We start from the raw sequence: 27463 nt of genomic DNA on the forward strand, positions 1-27463 counted from the left end.
TTCCCTTAGGGCAGAGGTTAAGGGTAGAAGAGTTAGAGGTAGACAAGGTGATATGGCTGGTGAAAGTTGACGAAATGGTCAGAAATTGCATGGTTGGTGAACGTGACCTTGGAAGTGCAATGGCAAGGTCAAGGGGATAGCCATGGATGCATGGGAGAGATTAAGTGTGAGGCGAGATTAAGTGAGGAAAGGAAGGTGAAGAGTCAGAAGCAAAGGGACAGGTTGAGTTTTGATGTAGATGAAGTCACCAAGAACAAGTAGTCACTTGATGCCAAAGTTGAGTGAGGAGAGCAGGGACAAGATTTCTGAGTGAGTTACCTGGAGATGGGTAGAGGATGAGGACCTTAAAAGAGAGGCAGAAGAGGGTACATAGCAAGGTGCTAAAATGTGGGGAAAGTTTCAGACGAGTAAAGGGGAAAGCTAAGGTGGAACATGTAGTCATGCCACAGCTATGGCAGTTAGGACAAGTGACGTAAAGGCAATAGAAAGGGGACAAGGAAGATGCTGGAGAAATTGACTCCTAGGGAGTGTGTGGATGAGATGTGCACAGGGAGAGGGGAATTGCAGCTTGCATGGCTGCTGTAAGAGAACTGGTGGCAGATGTTGCAGTGGTCGTGATGGTGAGGGGCGGTATCTAGACTGGAGCAAATAGCAGCTGTGGACCCATCCATAGGAGACTCAAACCTGGGAGAGCATCAGGATAGGGTGGTCAATGAGAGAGTATCAATGAATGGGGAAAAGGATTACGATTTGGGAGAGGAGATTGGGAAGGGTCCGAATAGGAGGTTGCAGCAAATAGGAAGGGGGAGGGAGGACAGAGTGGAACGGAGAGGCAGTTGACAAAGAGGTAGAGGAGCTCTGGTATGGAATGGCAGCCAATAAGTGTACATGGATGGACACAGAATAGTAACTTTTACTTACAAACAAACTGCAAAATTATCTATACATAACTCTAAATATCCTTCAAATAGAAACTTGACTGTGGCAGTTGGTGTTTGGAGCTGCCTGACATGGGCCAAATTGTGGGGATAAGAGGGAATTTAATATGAAAAGACAGCAAAGAACCTATGAGTTAGATAAAAATCTGTAAGCTGGCAAATCAGTTGCAGATGATGCAGTACGGATAAGTGTAAAGTATTCACATTGGAAGATGAATTTAGGATGCAAGTATTCCACAAATGGTGTTGAAATAGCTATGGGTAACATAATATGTCCAGTCATCCAAACAAATTGAATATTGAATTACACTGCTAGAACGGTAGAGGACAAGTCAGAGAAAATCATGCTAAAACTGAATAGTGTTTTAGTCAGAACACACCTTGAGTACTGTGTCCAGCTTTAGTCTCCGAGACCTGAAGGACATGTTCAAGATGTGGCAGAGAGGAGCCACAATGCTAATCCTTCAGTTACGGCAACCATCTTCAGCCAGAAGTGCCGAGTGGATGATCCATCTCGGCCTCCTCCCGATATCCTAACCATCACAGAAGCCAGTCTTCAGCCAATTCGATTCACTCCACGTGATGTCAAGGCTGAGTGCACTGGATACAGCAAAGGCTTTGGGCCTCGACAACATCCCGGCTGTAGTGCTGAAGATTTGTGCTCCAGAACTAGCCGCGCCTCTAGCCAAGCTGTTTCAGTACATCTACAACACTGGCATCTACCCGGCAATGTGGAAAATTGCCCAGGTATGTCCTGTCCACAAAAAGCAGGACAAATCCAATCCGGCCAATTACCGCCCCATCAGTCTACTCTCAATCATCAGCAAAGTGATGTAAGGTGTCATCGACAGTGCTACCAAGCGGCACTTACTCACCAATAACCCGCTCACCGATGCTCAGTTTGGGTTCCACCAGGACCACTTGGCTCCAGACTTCATTACAGCCTTGGTCCAAACTTGGACAAAAGAGCTGAATTCCAGAGGTGAGGTGAGATTGACTGCCCTTGACATCAAGGCAGCCTTTAACCGAGTGTGGCACCAAGGAGCCCTAGTAAATTGAAGTCAATGGGAATCAGGGGGAAAACTCTCCAGTGGCTGGACTCATACTTAGCACATAGGAAGATGGTAGTGGTTGTTGGAGGCCAATCATCTCAGCCCAGGACATTGCTGCAGGAGCCCCCCAGTGCAGTGTCCTTGGCCCAACCATCTTCAACTGCTTCATCAATGACTTTTCCTGCATCATAAGGTCAGAAACGGGGATGTTCGCCGATGATTGCACAGTGTTTAGTTCCATTCGCAACCCCTCAGATAATGAAGCAGTCCGTGCCCGCACGCAGCAAGACCTGGACAACATCCAAGCTTGGGCTGATAAGTGGCAAGTAACATTCGCGTTAGACAAGTGCCAGGCAATGACCATCTCCAACGAGAGTCTTACCCACCTCCCCTTGACATTCAATGGCATTACCATCGCCGAATCCCTCACCATCAACATCCTGGGGGTCACTATTGACTAGAAACTTAACTGGACCAGCTGCATAAATACTGTGGCTATAAGAACACGTCAGAGGCTGGGTATTCTGCGGTGAGTGACTCACCTCCTGACTCCCCAAAGCCTTTCCACCATCTACAAGGCACAAGTCAGGAGTGTGATGGATTACTCTCCACTTGCCTGGATGAGTGCAGCTCCAATAACACTCAAGAAACTGAACACCATCCGCCAGGACAAAGCAGCCTGCTTGATTGGCACCCCATCCACTACCCTAAACATTCACTCCCTTCACCACTGGCGCACTGTGGCTGCAGTGTGTACTATCCACAAGATGCACTGCGGCAACTCGCCAATGCTTCTTTGACAGCACCTCCCAAACCCACGACCTCTACCACCTGGAAGGACAAGGGCAGCAGGCACATGGGAACACCACCACCTGCACGTTCCCCTCCAAGTCACACACCATCCTGACTTGGAAATAAATTGCCGTTCCTTCATTGTCGCTAGGTCAATATCCTGGAACTCCCTACCTAACAGCACTGTGGGAGAACCTTCACCACACAGTTCAAGAAGGCGGCTCACCACCACCTTCTCAAGGGCAATTAGGGATGGGCAATAAATACTGGCCTCACCAGCGACACCCACATCCCATGAACAAATAAAAAAGAGGAAAGACTGGAGACTTCGGCTTATCAGCCTTGAAAATATGTGACAAAGAGGGCACCACAAACAGCAATTTTAGATAGTAAATAGGGAATTCAGGAGAAACTTCTTTACCCAGAGTGGTGAGAACGTGGAACTCGCTACCACAAGGAGTAGTTGAGGCAAATAGCATAGAGGCATTTATGGGGAAGCTAGATAAGCATGAGGGAGAAGAGAATAGAAGGATATGCTGATAGGGTTAGATGAAGAGGGGTGGGAGAAGGCTCATGTGGAGCATAAATGCCAGCATAGACCAGTTGGGCTGAATAGCCTATTTCTGTACTGTAGATTATGTAATTCTATGTAAATAGTATACAAGGTAAATCCTGAACACTACTTCAAATTAAACCATCACAAAAGAAAGAGGCACATATGCAAAATGCCAATTTAAGACTGATGTCAGAAAATGTTTCTTCACAGAAATAAAAAGTGAAGACTATATGGAATGGATAGGGTAGGATCACAGAAACAAAGTACTTGAAATCATTAGCAGTTTGAGTCTGTGACAGGGGATTCCCTCCCATTCCAGTCAGATGAAGTAAGATTGACTGAATGGCTCGCCTCATCTGTAGCCATCTTGTGCTGGGTGACCTGCACCCCACCTATTTCTATCTCCATTTTTGTTTGGTACTTGCTCAGCGGTTCAGCTATGATCAGGAACTCAATGAGCAGAAAGATGCTCGTGCAAACCTGCATCCTATTTCTCTGTTCATGCATTAGAGAATCAACTCACTACCACCAAATAAAATTCCAACTTCAACTGGAATAGAAACACTTAACACCTGAGCCAGATACCATGGACCATCCAATCAAGTTTTTCATTGAAACCTTGTAATTAAATTAGGAAGTAAATAACTCAGCCAATTACACAAACCTTTCATTGCTTTAATGAGTTTCCAATAGTGCTGAACTTTCTTTGCATGAGTAAAGAAAAATATATGCCATTTAAACCCAAGTATTATAAGGGTTAATACTATCGATTTGGAATGACTTTGATCAAACGCCTTTAAGAAAAATTTACTCTACAAACATATGGAAAGGTTACAATGAAATGGTATTCCTATGGAAGGGTAGGCACAGAGTTAGAGAAATATTATTAAAAGCATCAATATTCAATTTGTGATCAACTTATCTGTGACTTGAGAGACTTTCTGCCTTAATAAAGAGCATATTTAAGAAATATATATCTGGGGCAGCATATAGGACCTCACTCAGGCTAGGGTTTCCTTTACCCCCCAGATGATTTGGTGCATTTTTAAAATTGGTATCTTGAATATTAAATAAGATCATGATTTAAATTCTAGTCTCATAATTGAACTAATGCAGTGTTATGGGTTAATGCTTTAACTTCATCTAGATTCTTATTTCTAACGTCCCCCATTCTATAGGCATACATAGAGAAAACATTCCTTTTTTGCAGTAGAAACTGTACTTACCCCATTGACAGAAGGCCGTCTGAAATGATACGGTTGTTTTTCTATCACATTAATGCAAATTAAGTCGATATCCAAGGTCATACAAGCTACCTGTTAAGAAATAAATTGGTCAAAAATAAGAGGTCTAACAAAGTTTTACTTGATTAACTTTTGCCAAATTTAGAAGAAAAAAAAGCATTTTTGTGACGGTAATGAAGGAGAGTATTGATAAGGGTCAGTTTTTTGGAAAAAAAAATTACTATTTGATCTCTGGAGACAACTCATTCTTTATGTTGCTATTTCTCTTTTACTCTTTCCTCACACACGCTTTTCATTGCAGGGTCTATTTATCTACTGTCAATTCTTTCTCAATCTTTGGTCATGTCTCCCAGGATGGCTGTCATGTATTTCTTTAATGATGTACTTAATTTCTGTTAACGCCTTTAAAGCAAGATGATAGCAAAGATGTACTGCGTTGGAGATGAGTTAATGGGATCTAACATGGTATGGTTGGCTGGGAGATGTTGGAACATGCATGAGAGCAAGAGAAAGGATGGGAGGGGAGGTGATGCCTGGAATTACTCAAGGCAGATGCATACGGGAGATTTAGAATCCGAGGCTCCAGACCACTTGGAAGGAACATAAGAACATAAGAAATAGGAGCAGGAGTAGGCTGTCCGGCCCCTCGAGCCTGCTCCGCTATTCAATGAGATCATGGCTGATCATCTACCTCAACGTCATTTTCCTGCACCATCCCCATATCCCTTGATGCCTGTAATATTTAGAAATCTATCGATCTCTGTTTTGAATGTACTCAATGAATGAGCCTCCACAGCCCTCTGGGTAGAGAATTCCAAAGATTCACCACCCTCTGAGTGAAGAAATTTCTCCTCATCTCAATCCTAAATGGCCTACCCCTTATTCTGAGACTGCGACCCCTGGTTCTAGACTTCCCAACCAGGGGAAACATCCTCCTTGCATCTAACTTGTCGAGCCCCGTAAGAATTTTGTACGTTTCAAAGAGATCACCTCTCATTCTTCTAAACGCTAGAGAATGCAGGCCTAGTCTACTCAATCTCTCCTCATATGACAATCCCACCATACCAGGAATCAGTCTGGTGAACCTTCGTTGCACTCCCTCTATGGCAATATATCCTTTCTTAGGTAAGGAAACCAAAATTGTACATAATACTCCAGGTGCGGTCTCACCCAGATCCTATATAATTGCAGTAAGACATCTTTACTCCTGTACTCAAATCCTCTTGTAATAAAAGGCCAACATACCATTTGCCTTCCTAATTGCTTGCTGCACCTGCATGTTAGCTTTCAGTGACTCATGTACAAGGACACCCAGGTCCCTTTGAACATCAACATTTCCCAATCTCTCACCATTTAAAAAATACACGACCAAAGTGGATAACTTCACATTTTTCCACATTATATTCCGTCTGCCACATTCTTGCCCATTCACTTAGTCCGTCTATATCCCCTTGAAGCCTCTTTGCATCCTCCTCACAACTCAAATTCCCACTTAGTTTTGTGTCATCAGCAAACTTGGAAATATTACATTTGGTCCCCTCATCCAAATCATTGATATAGATTGTGAATAGTTGGGGCCCAAGCACCGATCACTGCGGTACCCCTCTAGTCACAGTCTGCCAACCTGAAAAAGACCTGTTTATTCCTACTCTCTGTTTTCTGTCTGTCAACCAATTCTCAATCCATGCCAGTATATTACCCCTAATTCCATGTGCTCTAACTTTGTTCACTAACCTCCTGTGTGGGACCTTATCTAAAGCCTTCTGAAAATCCAAATACACCACATCCATTGGTTCCCCCTTATCTAATTTACGAGTTACATCCTCAAAGAACTCCAATAGGTTTGTCAAACATGATTTCCCTTTCATAAATCCATGTTGACCCTGCCAAATCCTATTATTATTTTCTAAGTGTCCTGTTATCACATCCTTTATAATAAATCCTAGCAGTTGCCCTACTACTGATGTCAGGCTAACAAGTCTGTAGTTCCCTGTTTTCTCTCTCCCTCCTTTCTTAAATAGTGGGGTTACATTTGCTACCCTCCAATCTGTAGGAGCCGTTCCAGAATCTGTGGAATTTTGGAAGATGACAACCAGTGCATCCACTATCTCAATAGCTACCTCTTTCAAAACCCTGGGAAGTGGATCATCAGGTCCTTGAGATTTATCCACTTTCAGTCCCATTAATTTCTCTAGTACTATTTTTTTTACTAATACTAATTTCTTTCAGTTCCTCATTCTTGCCAGACCCTTGGTTCTCTAGTATTTCTGGGAGGTTTTTTGTGTCTTCTTCCATGAAGACAGACACAAAGGGCTCGATTTTAGGGTCGGGTTACCTGCGGGTTTCCAGCGGGGGGGCCCCGAAAATCCCGATCTCCGATCACGTGACCGGATTCGGATGAAATCCCGGCCACTTCCGGGTACCGCGCTGACGTGCGGGGCTGCGCGCGCAAGCCCCGCTGGTGGGAATCCCGCAGGCAATTAAAGCCAGCGGGGTTCCACTTGAGAGCACTTAACTTGTCAGTTAATGAGCTGAAGCAGCTGTCAAAAGAGGAAGTGTGGGATTTTACGTTCAAAGCAGTCAGTTTCCCACACTGGGGGAAACAGGACCCTTCAAACCAGGCGTGTTGCAGCCAGCAGCCTGTGGCAGGTGCCAAGGTGCGCTCCACGGGGGAGCGCCCTCACCCACGCAGGAGGCCACCGCGTCACATAGGGCAACCCCTGCCCCCCACCACCCCCCGGCCAAGCCAGAGGACAGACCGACACGAAACCGCAGCCCCAGTCCGAGGACCCACACACCTACCCTGCACAACCCCTCAGACCAACACCTGCCAGTTGGGTGGTGTGTGGACACCCTCGGAGGACGAAGAGCATGACCACCACCAGCAGCCTCGCAGTCCACGCCGTCCGCCGCAGAGACGTGGATCCCCCCAACACGGTGTGGTTGCACGCCCACCTGCACAGCAGGAGGGAGGGCTACCGCAGAGAGAGACGCGTCGCAGAGGGCACTACCCTCGCCACAGGGTCCACAGACCGAGGCGCAGCTCCCCGGACCTCTCCGAGCAGCAGTGCACAGGGAGGCGCAGATTCGCTCGACATGTAGTCGTGGAGATCTGCAGCCTCTTTCATGCCGAGCTGCTCCTGGCTGGCCCCAGCACCAACTGCTTACCTGTCGCTGGCAAAGTCACCACTGTCCTCCACACCTTCTCCTCCGCATCCTTCCAGGGTGCAGCCGGCAACACCGCCGATGTCTCTCAGTTGTCTGCGCGGACGAGCCCTGCAAATACACCTGCACCTACTCTGCAGTAACACGATGGGTGGCATCAGTGGTGGGTCCTCATAGTGATACCCAGGAGCGGGCATTATTGGACACAATGGACAGGATTCGCGGAGACATGGCAGTGGTGGTGTCAATACAATGTGTGCTGTTTGTGGCTCTGAAATTCAATATGGGTAACACCCATGACAAACCCTCAGACACCCTTGTGCACCCCCTTCATGCTGACGAGACGTTTGCCTTACCCTGCCTACTGCACATATGTGATGCATGCCCTGTGGCTGCAGCACAGGTGGTGGCAGGTTGAGTGAGGCTGGCCGTGAGGGAGATGCACGAGAGGGTGAGTATGGGATGGAGCCATGAGATTGTATGAGGATTGGGTCGCGTGTTAGTGGCAGGATGAGTACTGGCGAGGTGAGTAGGTGGAGGTAAGATGAGGATGGGGTGTGAGTGGGCATGAAGGGTGATGTGACAGAATAGTGTTGGCGGTGCCGAAGGAGATTTGGGGTGGGGGCAGTGTTGTGGCAGACGGAGTGTAGGGGAAAGACTTTGTGTTCTCACTGTGGCTGACCTACTGCGGTCATTGCAGCGCCTCCTGCACTGTATGCAGGTGGGCGATATGTTGGTGGCGCAGGTGACCCCCTCTGCCACCTTGAGCCAGGCCTTCTTGGTGGCAGAGGCAGGCCGCTTCCTCCCGCCCGCCGGGGGGAAGATCTGTGTCCTCCCCCTCCTCCTCACCCCATCTGATGATACCTGGGGTGAGGCATCATTAAACTGGGAGCAGCCTTCCCCCTGGGCTGCTCCATGCTGCAATTTGTCCCATTGGTTGCAGCATCTGTCAGTGGAGGACTGCCCCTTTAACTAGAGAGCCTCCAGCTGACAGATCGTACTGCGCATACGCAGCCCGCCCGACGCGCAGGCCAGCGCCGTGGACCCCGGAGGAGCAGGTAATTGGATCCTATTAGTGGATTGCCTGCTACGATCGCGTGGGCAACCCACTAATTTCGCCGTTCGCGTTTTCGACGCTCCCGGAGGACCACCCGCTGGGAACCCGCAGGCCTGCTAAATTCGAGCCCAAAGTATTTGTTTAATTTCTCTGCCATTTCCTTATTCCACATTATAAATTCTCCCGTCTCTCTCTGTAATGGACCCACATTTGCCTTCGCCAGTCTTTTCCTTTTCACATACCTATAGTCCGTTTTTATGTTTCTCACTCCTTTACTCTCATATTCTATTTTCCCTTTCTTTATCAATTTCTTGGTCCTCCTTTGTTGAATTCTAAAATGCTCTCAACCTTCAGGCTTACTGCTTTTTCTGGCAACTTTATATGCCTCTTTCTTTGATTTAACACTACCTTTAATTTCTTAATATCTTAATTTTTTAATTAAGGGCAACGGTTGAGATGAGGGGCCTGGGAACAATCAGTCAGGTAAAGGAAGAGATGGGGTGTATGTCCACTTGGTGGGGGGAAGGGGGCTGTGGCCTGGACCCTGGATGCACACTGCTGGTGGGGAATAGAGTAACTGGGGTGTGGGAGTACTCAAAGGGACAATGGGGTGTTCTAGGGGCACAGTCGAGTAGTGTTGAAACCAATATCTGGGAGCTCAGTAGCACAGATAGATAGTATCCAGACCAGAAAGAGTAATCAGCTGTGGTCACCATGACAGGAAGAATCATAGTCCGTGTTCGGAGGCCTGTAAGCTGCATACATATGGGCATGCAGAGAAGAACACTAAGGAGTACAGAGGTGACAGACATGTACAAATGCTATAAATTGAGAAAGGAGCAGAAGGCAAGCCTGAAGCACCCGAGAGAGGAGGGTTGGGTGAAGGTTGTTGGAGACGGTAAGGTGGGAAGGGAAAGCTTGGTGAATTGTTGAATTTTTGTATGTTTATGAATTTATTTTTAAGGGATTTGATTGATGCAGCAAGAAATGTTTTAATTGTTTTATCTGTAAATAGACACTTGTTAATTATACCCTTTAAATCGAGTTCACTTACATGAAACAACTTTTCTGTTTTTGGTAACACAGCCACAATGTCATATGACCTGGTATGTGGAGAGGTAGTTCTCTGTAACACAATAATTACGTTTTAACGGCCAGAAATGTACATTTTCTTCACTTAAATGAAATTACAACAAATAAAAGTAAAACTGGAACATGACAGACAACGGATATAATTGTTTAACACTTTGCTATCAATGTGTTTGATATACATAAAATATACATATTATTTACCTCTCTGGCTACCCCAATAAAATATGAACTGATAAAAATGAGCATCATAAAATCAATTTTTAGTATATACAAGAATTAAACATTTTAAAGTATATTTCAATCATTTAAGAGAATATATACCTTTGCCTTTCAGAGCCGTAGCTTTCCTGAAACATACTAAATTTCACACATATTTGACAAGTATATGCAGTTAATATAAACAACTAAAGGGAAAGATTTATTTTTGTGCTATGTGTAACAAAATCATAAACCCATTCTTTTTAAATAAGTTTTAAATTTCAGTACAGGTACCACACAAAGGAAATCCTCAGTTCATGAAAACTGTTTAATGGGGTCAACTTCCACATTTACACTAAAGACACTCCGCTCTACTTCTCTGGCTACTCCATCGATACCAAGGTTGTTGCTGCTCTCTGCAACTACCTGTCTAATAACAAAAGCTGGATGAGCAGAAACTTGCTCCAGCTAAATATTGGTAAAACTGAAGTCATCCTATTTGTGCACCTCTGCCTCTAACTCTCTTCTACTGCTATGAAAACCCTAATCTACATCTTTATCATCTTCATGCTCAATTTCTTCAATGTCACCCTCCAGGGTCCACCACCACCCCTCCAATCTCAAACTACAACTCAACCAAGACACCATGGCCTGTGTCACCACCTGTACAAAGGCAGGCACCCCATCCTTGCCAAGTTTCACTGTCCTCCCATACCCAAGCGAATTAAGATCCTCATCCTCGCTTTTAAATCCCTCCACGGTTTTGCCCCACTCCACCTAGAAGATCTCCTCCAGCCATGTCCCCGGCACAGCCTTCACTCCTTTCTTATTCCCACTACCATTGTTCCACAATCAGCAGCCACCTTTTGAACCCTACCGTCTGAAATTCCCTTCCTTAACACCTTTGCCTCGTCACCTCCTTCCTTACCGTAAAAGGTTAACTAAAAATTGCCGAATCTGATTTTTCCCCCCTGCTTGGTGTCACTGCCATTTAAAGTTTTGAGGTGTTTTTTGCGCATATTGTGCAATTCAAGATTATATTTTAAGTACTGATAGAAATAACTCTTCCACAAAACACTTGTTTTGGAAACAAAACCTACTGGAGGTTAAAATGTAGTATCAGTACTTACCAGGTCGTTGCAATGAGAGGCATCAGAGACAATCACAGTAAGTCTGGTCACAATTTTAATTGGTTTTGATTTTCCCTGTTTGACAGAAATTCTATTAAACTCATTATCAGTTTCATTATTTCCCGTTTTGCATTTTAACTGTAATTGCACAATGTACTTTCCTTCTAGCTTGAACTATCAATCTCCCTTCATACTGTACATAGTTGTACCAACAGTTTAAAATATTTGTACAAGTCATTTGCAACAGCACTGCAAAAGTCAAATGTTAAACACCGCCTATTCAGAAAAAGGAATGTCCAATTATGCAAGTCAATGATGTTTACTTTTAACGAGTGTTTAGAATGCATTATGATTAACCTCAAAAATCAACGTGTAACCTCAAAAATCAGCATGTGAAGAATTCTTCAAGCTTTAAAGGTTTAATATGGCAATCATGCTTAAATATTTATCCCTTGACTGTCTACTTTAACTTGCATATTATTTTTCCTAGACTTTGTCTAATTTGACCGTCATAAATGTATGATAAAAGATATTTAAAGTACTTCTTGTGTAATAATCTGTTCCTCAGAAACTGAGGAGGGTTGAATAGAATGAGTGCACTTCGGTGTCAAAATTAGCCCAATCACGTGGTCACTCTTCTAGCAGCGTTCACTGGCTAGCTATCACTAGTGGAAAACCTGACCAATTTCACCATCTTTAACTAAGGGAGTGATGGCTAATTTTAGCACTCCTCCTTCTGCCCTGGCTGAGAACAGCTCACTAAGTAAATGCACAGCCGCTAGGGGAGCTGTAGCAGTGAAATTATAAACAACATTTTGGAATCACAAAACATTCTTTGCATATAACACAAAAATATATTTACATAAAACAGTAACAAACTTACTATTACAGCGATGAGTTTTAAGCCAATACCTGTATATAGATGCTGAACACACCTGGCAAACCAAAGAATTAAGGAATACATCTCAACATAAATTAAAAAAATATAAAGTCAGAGATCACTGATATGCATTTGCAAAGAAATGTCAAAAAAGTTGAAAATCTGATTTTAAAAATGAAACTTATGTACGACCAGGTTAATGGAAGACATGTTCTATAGCTATTCATGCACAATTAATTGCACAAAAAGGTGTGTACAACCAACCACGTTTAGACTCCTCCTCTCAATAAAATTATTAGGGGAGCGTTGAAGGAAAATGATTATGAAAAAAACCCAACAACTGCTACATTAACAGAGCAGCAACTGTCAAACTATCCATAGGATAGAAGACACACAGAAAAATTACACTGAATACAGAATAACATCACATCATTATAAATTTCTGCACAGGACTGTTGCAGAATGTTGCATATTAAAATGCCATTTTGCACCTTCAAAAATACTATAGTAGGCATAACAGAAGCGTATGCAATATGTTTCCTGAAATGCACTGTACACTGAAATCACAAATTTTTTGAAATTCATTTCTGTACATACCTGCACAATAGGAGGCGATGGGAAAAGCTCTGTAACAGATATTGGTTTGGCAATTTCCTGGAAAACATTTTTTTTTGCAATAAATGCCAAACGGAAAAGAATGTATTGAATTAAAATACTAGTTGAACTCCTGTGGTGTCGCTCAGGCAAAATACAGATATTTATAACACATCTGAAATTATGTTAATAAATTCAAACAAATATAATTAATTCTAGTATATAAATACCAATGTATTCATTACAATAACATTTTACTGAGTAATGTAATTATGAAATGCAGGTGGCTAAGTAAATTTTACTACTAAATGCAATAAGTAACTGAATTAAGTTTAAACGTTTAGTGAAACCTGTAAATTAGGGACACCTAAGGGACTGGCATCGGGTGTCTTTATTTTCAAAATGGTCATTGTATACACAGTAAACCGGATAAGCCAAATATCCCAGGATTGGCTGTGTCTCCTGCAGCTTCCCTTCAATTTTTCGCTCCCACTTGGGGTCATGCATGCCTAATTCTGGAGCCCTGCCAGCAGGATGTGATTTCAGTTTATTTTCTGTTCGTTGGGTTTCCGAGTTCATTGCCATCACGGGGTCTTATTCCTTTGAGGGAGGGATGTCCTGATCCTGGGATCTGCGACATTGGCAGCTTGCACAGGGTGAGGTGGCTGCTGTAGGACTGGAGTGCCTGGGAGATCCCAGCCAAACTGGGGGAATTCATGTCCTGCAGACGCTTGTCCAGGGTCCCTCCCTCCATGTGCTGCAGCTACTGTTTGAAGTGCTGGGGGGTGGTAGGGGGCTCTTAGCAGCTCATCAGTACCTGATGTGCTGGTGGAGTAGGGTTGCCAACTCTGGTTGGAGGCATCATCACGTGACATTCTGACCACATGACATCTGACCAGGTGATGTCGGATCACGTGACATTGGATTATATGACTTCTACAAACGTTATTGGATTTGCCTTATAAAGGTTAGGTCCCCTGTAGTTGCGAACCTTTGTGGTTTCACGCCAGCAGCTGTAGTTTGAGAAGTTCCAAGAATCAGCAGGTCACCCGTGGGCAGGCGAAGAGGGGAAAACCATTCTCTCGACCCCCCCCCCCCCCCCCAAATTCAGGCCGATTCCCCCCACCACCTCCTCAATTTCCAGCCGCTTCCACCCCCCCCCCCCCAAACTTGGTCGTGGCTGTGTGCCGGTGATGGCATGAGCAGTAGCCCGTGACAAACTCTGTGGAAAAGGTGGGAAATGATACTGCTTAAAATTAATGCGGTTTAATCTCGTTCTGACTTCCGAAGCCAGGCTAACAGTTAGTCATTATTCACGGTACCTCAAATAAGTGTGTTTTTCACATGGAGTGAGATTTGATGTTGCCAGGTGCAGTTCCCAGCTTTTGTGGAATGGAGAGTTCTTTACGCAGCATCCATAGTGGCAGGGAAACTGCTTCATCCCTGAGATAGAGTTGCTCAAGCATTCAATTCCAAAGATAGTGGCAGAGAAACCGCTCTCTGGATGCTGGGTAGAGAGCTCCAATCCACAAAAGCGGTTTCTTTAACCCACTGCCGCCACGCACTTACCTGCATGTCCCATGTTTCAAGTTCTAAACGGACTTGGTGCATTGAGCTGTCCATAGTTCGTAATTTGCGAGAGCCCGTTGTTTCAAGGTGCAGCTTATATATTTTACAATGTAAATTATTTGGGACTGTCAATGAGTGTCCATTTTTTGGAGCTGTCCGTTTGTACAGGTTTCACTGTAGTTAACAAACTAATTGTAAAATTCAGTGATGAAGCTAATTAATTAAATGAATACTCTATGCCCACATAGGAGGCAACCTTGGCTCAGTGGTAGCTCACCCGAGTCAGAAGGTTGTGGCTTCAAGCCCCACTCCAGACTTCAGCACATAATCTAGGCAGACATTCCAGTGGAGTACTGGGGGGATGCCAGCTTTTTGATTAAACTGAGGCCCCATCTGCCCCCTCAGGTGGACATAAAAGATCTCTTGACATATTCAAAGAAGAACAGGAGAGCTTTTTTTAAAAAATTCATTCATTGGATGTGGGTGTTGCTGGCAAGGCCAGCATTTATTGCCCTTCCCTAATTGCCCATGAGAGGTTCTCATGGTGACTTGGTGAACCTATTTCCCTCATCCAACACCACTAAAAAATGAGTGATTATCTGGTCATTTATATTGTGGGACCTTGCTGTGTCTGCCTACATTACAATAGTCACCACACTTCGTTGGCTATAAAGCCCTTTGGGGTGTCCTCAGGACGTGAAAGGTGCTACACAAAGTGCTTTCTATATCGTACAATGGCCATAGCAGCCAAAACGCCATCCAAATTACCTCAGAAAATACATTACATTTGGATCTGCTATGCAGAGTGCAGCTCCTCTTCTATAAACTATAGCCAGTCCCATTCATTGGCTTTTCCATATTTTAAGTATACTGATGACTTGGGGAGGTGGCATGAGACCAGAAGTCAGGACTCAGCCAACTGGGAGTCGGGACATGGGTGGTGACAGGAAGGAGGACATGGAAGGAGCATAGATCGAGGCAGGACATTTTAGGACCAGAATGACAGAGTGGACTGTGCGGTTCACTTCAAGCGTTCTTCAACAGCCAGGTTGTAGGGACACAGGGGTGTGTGTCAGGCGGGTGTGGATGGGAGGGTCTGAGTATGTGTAATGGTGGATGGTGATAGTGGCTCCTGCGAACTGTACTTCAGTTGTTGGGAATTCATGGAACTTAGGACAGCTTCTTTTTTTAAAAAAAAAAGTTCATATGCACAGCCCAGGGTGGATTGGTGTGTTGCAGGGTCCCACGGTCAGAATGTTTGAGAACTCTGATGATGTGTAGTCAGCTGTGTATGGGGAGATTGCTGGAATGATCAGAACAAGAATGGGTAAGTCGATGTGTAATTTTACAATGTATTTCAGAACTGTAATTTGTGTGTGTTTATTTTGTAATGAATTTTATTCACGTTAATCGTACAACTTTATTATAGAATATATTTGCTCTCCGCACCCCACCCCCCAACCCCGTACTACAATCTACTCTCGATTAGTGGTGTGGGTAGGGAACAAACATCGGCACGCAAAAAACGTTGCCAATTTTTTTCCAACAATGTCATATGGTTGCTTTTGTGGTAGTTGCCGATAGTTCAGTTTTTAAGAGATAGTGAAATTAGTTTTTTGTTAAAAAGTAATGATTTTTGACTTTTTAAAAAAAAAGTGAATGTGAAATCTGAATCAAACAATCATCATGCCTACAGACACCTGCCAGAAACTAGCCTTTTAGACATAAAGGATATTTAGGCTACAGAAACCAACATGTGAAATTTGAATTGAGATATTAATAAAGCCTCCATACCTGCCTTTTTCCTTGAAAGTCAGCCACATGATTAATCGCAACTGTTGAATAACCAACTAGGGAACAGAGGAAAATAATTGGTTATAGTGTAGCAGTGCGTATATTCAAACTGTTAGCTACTCAAGTCCTTTAATCTATGTTCATCTGTTTATGAAACCCTTATACAAATTAATATTATTCCTTATCCCAGTACCAGTTAAGAACAATATTGCTGTGCTCCACTTTACCACCCTACTTCCAACACTCCCAACTCAATCCTAGAAGGCAACAGGAGCTACAATGGCCTGTTGAAAGACTCATACCTTCATTATAGTGCATACTTGCCCTCTTACCTGTACTACAGTATACTCTAGATTCAAAAGATAATTACTAGATCATTCACATTTTTTAAGCAACAAACTTCCAATTGACAGGAAAAGACTGAATAGGATCTCGAGTCCATTATGCTACTGCTGTACTTTGCCAAAAATGTCGTAAATGTAGTAATGTAGTAAAACTTCCCAAACCGCTTCACATTGGTGTAATCAAAAATATGGAAGCTGAATCCAAGGAGATATTAGAAGGAAACAAATGCAAAATACTGTGGATGCTGGAATTCTGAAATAAAAACAGAAAATGCTGGAAACACTCAGCAGGTCAGACAACATTTGTGGAGAGAGAAAAAGAGCTCATGTTTCAGGTCGATGACCTTTCATCAGAACTCAGGAGATATTAGAAGGGATAACCAAAAGCTTGCTCAAAGAGGTGGATTTTAAGGAAGGTCCTAAAAAAGGGAGAGGCAGAGGGATTTAGGCAGGGAATTCCACAGCGCAGAACCTAGGTAGCTGAAGACACAGCTACCAAAAAAAAGCTTTTAGGAAAGCAAGACTGGTTAGCTATTTACTATAGGACAGGTGCGCAGAAGGTAATAACGAACCTCAATAATTCTTAACAAAAGAACAATGGGCCAGATTTTGATCTCAAAATAACAGTGAGGCTAATGGCACTCACCGTTATTTATGCGCAAATGGTACAGCAACTTTAGGCGAGGGGCAGATGTGCAGTTAAATGTGAGTATCCAATGGTTGCTGTCTGAGTTGCACCGTTTCACCGTTAGCGTCGCGGAAACGGCATCTCGCTGTCTGCCTCACCATTGAAATACATTGAATGGCGTGAAGTTGCTGTATTTGCACAGTAGATATGAACTAAACTCGAAAGTTAAGTCAAGTCATTTTAAGTGTAAGTACCCTTCTAACAATGTGATAAGTGTTAACTACTGCTAATCAACCTCTCTGGCCTGAAAATTAACTATTACAAGCGCAGAGCCTCATTCCTACAGGTTTTAATTGTTGTTGGAGATTTAAAAAATGTCAAACTTAAACTTTTTTTCCCACTTTTCCTTTGTGTCTCTTTTTTCTCTCTCTCTTAATCCAATCTTTCTTTCCTTCTCTATTTCTTTCTGTACTTGTTTTGACATTGGGCCATAATTTGCTATAGCAGGTCATCTAACGCCATCTGCTGTTAGACTTGCCCTTGTATGTAAATTTTTTGTGTGGCAAGTTGCTGAAGGTGCGAGCTGGTAACGTCGCAGCGAGGGAAACAGGGCACCTGGTACCTGAGTGAACGGGACAACTGTGTATCTCCGTAACTCATCAGATTGAAGGATTGTGAAATTAACAGTATAAGGGCTGAGAAGGAAGTGTAAATTAGTGTGGGTGAATTCAATGTCAAATCAGGTACAGAAAGAGAAATAAAGAGAGGGAAAGAAAGATTGGATTAAGAGAGCGAAAAGAGACAAAAGTGAAAAAGGTAAAAATTTACATTTTTAAAATCTCCAACAATTAAAACCTGAAGGAATGAGACTCCACATTTGTAATTGTTAATCTACAGCGCAAATACAGCAGCTTCATGCCATTCAATGCATTTCAATGGTGAGCCAGACAGCGAGATGCCTTTCTTCGCGAAACAACTTGGCCAGCAACTTTTGGATATTTGAGTTTAAATGCACATCTGCCCCTCGCCTGAGGTCGCTGTACCATAGTTGCTTGCCGTCTTTACTCAGATCCCAGATGCCCATGAAAGTGGGCCATTATCAGCTTGCACTTTCAGCAACTTGCTATGCAAAAAAATTTAAAACCAAAACATGCAAGGGCAAGTCTAACTAATGGCAGATGCTGTTAGATGCCCTGCTGCAGCAAAATCTGGGCCATTATATAATTGTGCTTCTTGACACTATAACCATATAGTTATTTCACTTATACTTAAGAGTAATGGTTAGTAAGCTCTGCCTCTCACAGTGTATATCTAAATCTTTATTTACAACACAGAACCACTTTGGGAAGCAGTCCTGCTACTGCTAAAATCACTAATTACATAAAAGACATTAAAAAACTATGTAAGTGAATGAAACTCAACTGCTGGATGCACAGGAAATTAAACAGTTTCAGTAACATCTGCATGGAGAGCTCAGTCATTAGGCATATTATAGGAGCAAAAGTAAACCGTTTTTAGAAAAAGATTTTATAACAATAGTGCAAACGCATGAGCAAATGTTTTATTGCTTCCATATGTACTAATAGAACAGGTAAGGAGGCAATCCCCAACTTTGACAGTGATCCTCCCTCCAAAGACAAGTATGACAGTGTATTTAAATTGCGCACTTATTGGTAATTTGAGCTGCACTATTACCAGCAATTATGCAGTACAAATAGGGAACAAGACATCTCCCCAAACTAGTGTGTGATAAGAAGCAGGGACAGAATCTGGTACAAACAATCTTGTCAGTCAAGCACAGCTATTGGTTCTATTGCACCTTTTAGTTAACAAATTATCTAACTTGCTTTATGGATCAGTGGACACCAAACAAGAAATAGGAGAGATGTTATGACCAGTCATAGGGGAAGGTTTTAAGGAGGCTTTCGAAGGTCTGGCAAGAGGTAGTAAGTGTTAATTGTATCCATGTGATTTAGAGCAATTAGTGTTAATTGATTTCAGGTGGTGCATATCAAATGGGGACTCTTTTATAAACAGATACGAGAGCTTATCTAGAATGTGGTGTTGATCTCTGTGAATAAAGGCTGGGAAGCAACTGAAGACCACGCTCCAGTATTCTATCCTTCATCACCTGGCTATCCAATTTGTAGCAGCAAGGTAGAGCAGTTTAAAGGGTTCGAGGGTGGAGAGATGTGTGTGGTGGATGAAGACTTTGCCACCAACTATCTTTTCTGATTATGTTATAGCCTACATTATTTAGTTGCCAGTCCTATTCTATATATAGCCATGTTTCAGTTATTCCTACTATCACCTGTTTCTTCACTACAGATTATTGCCTCTAGTTCCCCGTTTTATTTTTGCTGCTGTGTACAGACAGTTTAATTCATTTTAATAGTTGTTCCTTTTGCTTTATTTAACAGTCCTTTTATACTTCTGTTTTATAAATGTATGTTATCTTTAATCCTTACCCTGGTCTGACCTTTACACATCGCCTGTTTTTATCTTTAAGCTTTGCTATTGCTACTGGATCCCTCCCTCATCTTGCTAGTTTAAAGCCTTATGCACTGCCCTATTTATCCTTTCTGCTAGGACTCTGGTCCCATTCTGGTTCAGGTGGAGTCTGTCCCAGCACTGGTGCCAGTGTCCTATGAAATAGAACTCCTCCTTCCCACACCACTCTCAGTCATGCATTCACCTTTCTGATCTGCCTATCCCTAGGCCAATTAGTGTTTGGCTCAGGTACTAATCTTGAGATTACCGCCATAGAGGCCTGCTTTTTAATTTAATTCCTAGCTTAGGAGGACCTCCTCCTTCTTGTTCCTTATGTCATTGGTGCCCACATGGACCACAACAACTGGATCCTCCCCAAGTTCCTCTCCAGTTGCTCAGATGTCCTTTATCCTTGCACCAGGTGGGTGACACACCCTCCTGGACTCTTGGTTGCGAGTGCAGAGGATGCTATCTATCCCCAATTATAGAATCCCCTATGACTACAATCTTTCTATTCTGATCCTCTCCCTCCCACCCAAACTGCCACGTGTTCCACAGTGCCATGGTTAGCATTCTGGACATCCTCCCTGCAGCCTTCATCTTTATTGTATTGTGTTCAATTCTGGGCAAGACACTTAGGAAGGCCTTAGAGAGGGTGCAGAAGAGATTTACTGGAATGGTACCAGGGATGAGGGACTTCAATTATATGGAGACTGGAGAAGTTGGGGTTGTTCTCCTTAGAGGAGGGACAGTTAAGAGGAGATTTGACAAAGGTGTTCAAAATCATAAGCAGTTTTGATTGAGTAAATAAGGAGAAACTGTATCTAGTGGCCGAAGGATAGTTAACCAGAGGACATAAATTTAAGGTGATTGGCAAAAGAACCAGAAGCGACATGAGGAAACATTTTTTTTTAGCAGCGAGTTGTTATGATCTGAAATGTACTGTCTGAAAAAGGTGGTGGAAGCAGATTCATTAATAACTTTCAAAAGGGAATTAGATAAATACTTGATGGGGAAAATTACAGGCCCACGGGGAAACAGCAGGGGAGTGGGACTAATTGGATAGTTCTGCCAAAGAGCCGTCGCAAGCACGATGGGCCGAATGGCCTCCTTCTGTGTTGTATCACACTAAGTGTGAAGTGAAGGGAGAGGGAAAAGGAACAAGTCCGAAAAGCATAGGGACAGGTTTTTGCTGTATAACTGGGGACGGCTTCAATTTTTAGCTTGTGAAGTTTGCGTTTTGCATTCGGGGCTGGTTGGAGTTTCTAACGGGGTGGGGAGGTTAGATTTCTAGCTTGGGAGAGGGCTTTAAGCCATATGCAACTCACTCAATATGGAATGTGGGTCTCTTACTGTAAAGGATGGACAGCAGCTGGTCATAAATCACAAAAAAACCCCATTAAAAGACGCTAGAAGTTCCGTACTCCTCTGACATCTAAGCAGTTAACTTGCTTGACTTAGAAACAGAAACAATACTCACGATGCGCCGCGGTTTCTATTATACTTTGCAATCGCTTTTTCTCTGTGATGTTGACGAGGTTTAAATCTACGAAAAGGGCCATGCTTTCAAAATGTGACGGGAAGTGTTTGCTGGTTCAGCGGCTTGTCCCTTCTTACTCTGAGGATAAACTCTTGACTCCCCCACCGCTCCACAAGGGCTGAGTAATTTGGACACACGGCCGGCGTCCACTGTCCGCCCCGCTTTAAATCAAAGACCATCAACTCGAGCAGCGCTGACTCGGACCTCAGAGCGCGGGCCCACGGAACTACAAGCCCCAGACTCCCGTCCGAGTTTCTTCTGGTTAGTTTCGATGTCCAAACTGATAATGACAACGATTCCGTTTCTCCTCACTAAGATCAACGGAAGGCCCTTGGCGCTCCCGTCACCTTACTTTTCGACGAGCCGTCACCGGTCGGCCCGGCGAGTCGTTAATACCCGTGATGCCGCGCGGCGGTGCTGGCTCCCGATTGGTGGAATTTAAAAAAATAAGGAGCGCGCAGAGGAGCATTAATAAACCAGTGTGTGGAGCGCGAGCGCGGACCGTTAACGGAGAGAGAGCGCGAGCTAGAGGGAGAGGGAGCTTCTGTCCCAGGTCGGGGGGCAGTGTGTGTCCGGTAAGGGCAGCAGTCAGGGCCAAGGCGTGTAATAGTAGTTCGGGGGGTAGTCGCTAGTCGCTAGTGGGTGTCCGTTTACTGCGGGGTTCTTTGTCTTCTGGGCCACACAAGTGCTAACCTGCTGCAGAGATTTGCGGCCCTCACAGTCCAGGTAAGGTCAGTGCCGGTTTACTGAGGCTCTTCCTATCGGACTGCCCCCCCCCCGGATTACTGAGGCTCTTCCTATCGGACTGACCCTCCCCCCTGGATTATTGAGGCTCTTTCTATCGGATTGCCCCCCCCCCCAGATTACTGAGGGTCTTCCTATCGGACTGCCCCCCCCCCAGATTACTGAGGATCTTCCTATCTGATTGCCCCCCCCCCCCAGATTACTGAGGCTCTTCGTATCGGATTGCCCCCCCCCCCCGGATTACTGAGGCTCTTCCTATCGGATTGCCCCCCCCCCCGGATTACTGAGGATCTTCCTATCGGACTGCCCCCCCCCCCAGATTACTCAGGATCTTCCTATCGGATTACCGAGGCTCTTCCTATCGGACTGCCCCCCCCCCCCCCCCCCCGGATTACTGAGGCTCTTCCTATCGGATTGCCCCCCACCCCCCGGATTACTGAGGCTCTTCCTATCGGACTGTCCCCCCCCCCCCTGGATTACTGAGGCTCTTTCTATCGGATTGCGCCCCCCCCCCACAGGATTACTGAGGCGCTTCCTATCGGATTGCCACCCCGCCTGGATTACTGAGGCTCTTTCTATTGGACCCCCCCTCCCGGATTACTGAGGCTCTTTCTATCGGACTGCCCCCCGCACCCAGATAACTGAGGTTCTTCCTATCAGATTGCCACCCCCCTGGATTACTGAGGCTCTTTCTTTCGGAATGCCCCCCCCGGATTACTGAGGCTCTTTCTATCGGATTGCCCCCCCCCCCCGGATTACTGAGGCTCCTCCTATCGGATTGCCTCCCCCACCCCCCGGATTACTGAGGCTCCTCCTATCGGATTGCCTCCCCCACCCCCCGGATTACTGAGGCTCCTCCTATCGGATTGCCTCCCCCACCCCCCGGATTACTGAGGCTCCTCCTATCGGATTGCCTCCCCCACCCCCCGGATTACTGAGGCTCCTCCTGTCGGATTGCCTCCCCCACCCCCCGGATTACTGAGGCTCCTCCTGTCGGATTGCCTCCCCCACCCCCCGGATTACTGAGGCTCCTCCTATCGGATTGCCTCCCCCACCCCCCGGATTACTGAGGCTCTTCCTATCGGATTGCCTCCCCCACCCCCCGGATTACTGAGGCTCTTCCTATCGGATTGCCCCCCCCGGATTACTGAGGCTCTTTCTATCGGATTGCCCCCCCCCCCCCCTGTTTACTGAGGCTCTTCCTATCGAACTGCCCCCCCCTGTTTACTGAGGTTCTTCCTATCGGACTGGCCCTCCCCCTACTAAAAGCTCCCGGGGTCTACCCTGTTGTGCGATGTTCTGACGAAACGTTAACTCTGTTTCTTTCTCTACAGATGCTGCCTGACTTGCTGAGTATTTCCAGCATTTTACGTGCGATATCATTGCTTTGTATAGAGCGCCGATTGGCGCAGTATTTGCTGCTCTCCCGGTGTTCTCAACTGCATTGCCGGACACCACTGTTCAGTTGACAAGTCTGACCCAGAGGTCCCCGTGGCTCACCGTTTTAACACCGCCTCCCCTCGCTTCCTACTCTTGATATCACTGCCCTTGCACACTGTTCCAGTCAAGTTCAATGCAAGCTTCAGGGATAGGATTCGATCTTTCTCCTGCGCGCTTTGCAGCCCTTGGTCTGAACATTGATTTTAGTAACTTAGCCGAGAGGTCAATAACTAGGGGGCATAGATTTAAAGTGATTGGAAGAAGGACTAGAGGGGATCTGAGGAAAAATTTTTTTCACCCAGGGGGTGGTGGGGGGGGGGTCTGGAACTCATTGCCTGAAAGGGTGGTAGAGGCAGAAACCCTCAACTCATTTAAAAAGTACCTGGCTGTGCACCTGAAGTGCTGTAACCTACAGGGCTACAGACCAAGTGCTGGAAAGTGGGATTAGGCTGGGTGGCTCATTTTCGACTGTCGTGGACAAGATGGGTCGAATGGCCTCCTGACCATAAGAGATAGGAGCAGGAGTCGGCCATTCGACCCCCTCAAGCCTGCTCCGCCATTTTAATAATATCATGGCTGATCTGATTTTTACCTCAACTCCACTTTCCCGCCTTTTCCCCATATCGTTTGACTCCCTTGCTGATCAAAAATTTGTCTAACTCAGCCTTGAATGTTTTCAATGACTCAGCCTCCACAGCTTTCTGGGGTAAAGAATTCCAAAGATTCACGACCCTCTGGGAGAAGAAATTCTTCCTCATTTCCGTCTTAAACGGGCGACCCCTTATTCTGAGACTATGCCCCCGAGTTTTAGATATCCCCATGAGGGGTAATATCCTCTCAGCATCTACCCTATCGAGTCCCCTCAGAATCTTGTATGTTTCAATAAGATCTCCTCTCATTCTTCTAAACACCAATGAGTATAGACCCAACCTGTTCAATCTTTCCTTATAAGACAACCCTTCCATACCCGGAATCAACCTAGTGAACCTTCTCTGAACTGCCTCCAATGCAAGTATGTCCTTCCTTAAATAAGGGCACCAGGACTGTATGTGTGGTCTCACCATCACTCTGTACAGTTGTAGCATGACTTCCCTGCTTTTATACTCCATTCCCCTAGAAATAAAGGCCAATTTTCTGTTTGCCTTCTGGATTACCTGCTGTACCTGTATGTTGACTCTTTGTGTTTCATGTACGAGGACACCCAGGTCCCTCTGTACCACAGAATTTTGTAGTATTTCTCCATTCAAATAATATTTTACTTTTTTATTTTTCCTCCCAAAGTGGATGACTTCACATTTTCCCACATTATATTCCATCTGCCAAATTTTTGCCCATTCGCTTAACCTGTTGCTATCTCTTTGCAGACACTTTGTGTCCTCATCGCAACTTGATTTTCCACCTATCTTTGTATCATCAGCAAATTTGGCTACAAGACACTCTGTTCCTTCATCCAAGTCATTGATATATATTGTAAATAGTTGAGGCCCCAGCACTGATCCCTGCGGCACCCCACTAGTTACAGATTGCCATTTTGAACATGACCCTTTTATCCCGACTCTTTGTTTTCTGTTAGCCAATCCTCTATCCATGCCAGAAAATACCCCCAACACCATGAGCTCTTATCTTGTGCAGTAATCTTTTATGTGGCACCTTATCGAATGCCTTTTGGAAATCCAAATATACTGCATCCATTGGTTCCCCATTATCCACCCTGCCCGTTACTTCCTCAAAGGACTCTAATAAATTTGTCAGACATGATTTCCCCTTCATAAAACCATGTTGACTCTCCTTGATTGTATTATGAGTCTCCAAGTGTCCTGCTACTACTTCCTTAATAATGGATTCTAGCATTTTTTCAATGACAGATGTTAGGCTAACTGGTCTATAGTTACCTGCTTTCTGTCTCACTCCCTTCTTGAATAGGGGTGTTGTGTTTGCGGTTTTCCAATCCGCTGGGACCTTTCCAGAATCTAGTGAATTCTGGAAGATTACAACCAATGCATCCATTATCTCTGTAGCCACTTCCTTTAAGACCCTTGGATGTAAGCCATCAGGTCCAGGGGACTTGTCAGCCTTTAGACCCATTAGTTTACCTAGTACTTTTTCTTTAGTGATCGTGATTGTTTGTTTTTAGTTCCTCCCTCCCCTTTGCCCCTTGATTGTCTACTATTATTGGGATGTTATTAGTGGAGACAGATACAAAATATCTGTTCAATTCCTCTGCCGTTTCCTTGTTTTCTATTATTATTTCCCCAGTCTCGTCCTCTAAGCGACCAATGTTTACTTTAGCTACCCTCTCTTTTTTATATACTTGTAGAAGATTTTACTGTTAGTTTTTATATTTCTTGCTAATTTGCTCTCCTAATTTATATTCTCCCTCTTTTTATTATTCTTTTAGTCATCCTTTGCTGGTTTTTAAAGTTTTCCCAATCTTCGGGCTTACCAGTAATCTTTGCCATGTTGTATGCTTTTTCCTTTAACATGATACCATCCTTGACTTCCTTAGTTAGCCATGGCTGGTTCACCCTTTTTGTGGCGTCTTTCCTCCTCACAGGGATATATGTTTGTTGCGAGTCATAAAATATCTTTTAAAATGTTTGCCACTGCTTATCCACCATCATACCATTTAATCTGTTTACCCAGTCCGCTTTAGCCAATTCCACCCTCATTCCTTTATAATTGCCCTTATTTAAGTTTAAGTTTTCTGTGCCATAAATTTTCTATGATTTTATAATCTAGGCTGACGCTCCAGTGGAGTACTGAGCGTTTGCTGCATGGTTCGAGCAACTAGCTTTTGGATGAGATGTTAATCTAGGTGGATGTAAAGGATCCCATGGCACTATTTGAACAAGAGTAGGGAGATTTCTATCTCCTGGGCAATATACTTTCCTCGACCAAATCCCTGAAAACAGATTGTCTGGTCATTCACTTATTTGCTGTTTTGGGACCTTGCTGTATGGAAATTGGTTACTGCATTTGTTTACACAACAGTGGTGGCAGCATTTCAGAACTAATTCATTAGCGGTAAGGAGTTTTGGGTCTTTTTTAATGGACTAATAGAGGTGACACTAAAATCAGCTTAAGGGTACCATAAATATAATAAAAGAAACAAAGGATCCAATTAAACAAAGATGCCTAAAATAAGCAGCAAAACCAAAAGTAACAGTAACAATTTAAATAATATTACTGTTCGAGTCCAGGAGACACTCCATACCTTACAGTGCCCATCGGTCGCAGAAGGCCTTGCGTGTACTGGTGGATACCGTATGCTCCCTCCTAGGCCTTTTTGGGCAGGGACAATACCGTGGAAGCAGCCAGAGCGAACTTGCCCATCCTGGACCTGTAAATTACCATCTTGGCTAGGGAGCTTTGGGACATCTTGAGGATGTGATGCGACTTTCCCCCCCACCCCTTCCATTTTAGTTTAAATTCCGACAGGCTTTTTTTTTCAGGGTTGGCCTTTATTTTCAAGTTCTGTTGTGTCTAAAGTCAGTCTATTGAGTCTTTGACAGTACCTTTTGCATCATAGATTTGACCTGGCTATTATAGGTGTAACCTGGAAATGATTTCAATCAACTGTATTTTATTAAGTTTACCCTCCCAAAAGGATGGTGCTTGAATAATGTATGGTAGAATTTGGCATAAACTTTCACTCCCACTGATCCATCCAAAATAGGGTTACTGATGGAGAGGTGTCCCAGAGTGGATCAACAACAACTTGCATTTATATAGCATCTTTAATGTTGTAAAATGTTCCAAGGTGCTTTGCAGGAGCATAATCAGAGCCAAAGAAGGAGACATTAGGAAAGGTGTCCAAAAGCTTAGTCAAAGAGGTAGGTTTTAAGGAGCATCTTAAAGGAGGAGAGAGAGGTTTAGGGAGGGAATTCCAGACCTTATTAGGACCTAGACAATTGAAGGCACCGCCACCAATGGTGGGGCGAAGGAAGTGGGAGATGCACAAGAGGGCAGAGTTGGAGGATCGCAGAGTTCACTGAGGGATGTAGGGCTGGAGGGTGTTACAGAGATAGGGAGGGGCGAGGCCACGGTGGAATTCGAACATGAGGATGAGAATTTTAAAATCGATGCATTGGTGGACCGGGAGCCAAAGTAGGTCAGCGAGCATAGGGATGATGGGTGAATGGGACTTGGTGCGAGTTGGGATAGGGGCAGCAGAGTTTTGGATGAGATCAGTTGAAAGCAGTTTTGGACGTGCCTG

At 44.5% G+C, this 27463-nt stretch overlaps 2 protein-coding genes across 2 annotated transcripts in view; one reads left to right on the forward strand and one right to left on the reverse strand.

Moving 5' to 3' along the window:
* Window positions 1–21477, reverse strand: part of rpp30 (ribonuclease P/MRP 30 subunit) — a 38425-nt gene extending 16948 nt beyond the window's left edge. Inside the window, exons 1-6 of the mRNA XM_068002487.1 lie at window positions 21004–21477; window positions 16062–16117; window positions 12702–12758; window positions 11225–11299; window positions 9859–9930; window positions 4565–4654 (exon numbers count right to left, since the gene is read on the reverse strand). Of these exons, the coding sequence (XP_067858588.1) occupies window positions 4565–4654; window positions 9859–9930; window positions 11225–11299; window positions 12702–12758; window positions 16062–16117; window positions 21004–21085 (432 nt within the window). The 5' untranslated portion in view covers window positions 21086–21477. The remainder of the gene's footprint in view (window positions 1–4564; window positions 4655–9858; window positions 9931–11224; window positions 11300–12701; window positions 12759–16061; window positions 16118–21003) is intronic.
* Window positions 21478–21513: 36 nt separating this feature from the next.
* The window catches only part of kif20bb (kinesin family member 20Bb), an 87622-nt gene continuing 81672 nt past the window's right edge, over window positions 21514–27463 (forward strand). The window contains exon 1 of the mRNA XM_068002488.1: window positions 21514–21638. The gene's annotated coding sequence lies outside the window, so the exon portion shown is untranslated. The remainder of the gene's footprint in view (window positions 21639–27463) is intronic.

Source organism: Heptranchias perlo, chromosome 21 (genome assembly GCF_035084215.1).
Source record: "Heptranchias perlo isolate sHepPer1 chromosome 21, sHepPer1.hap1, whole genome shotgun sequence".
NCBI lineage: Eukaryota > Metazoa > Chordata > Chondrichthyes > Hexanchiformes > Hexanchidae > Heptranchias > Heptranchias perlo.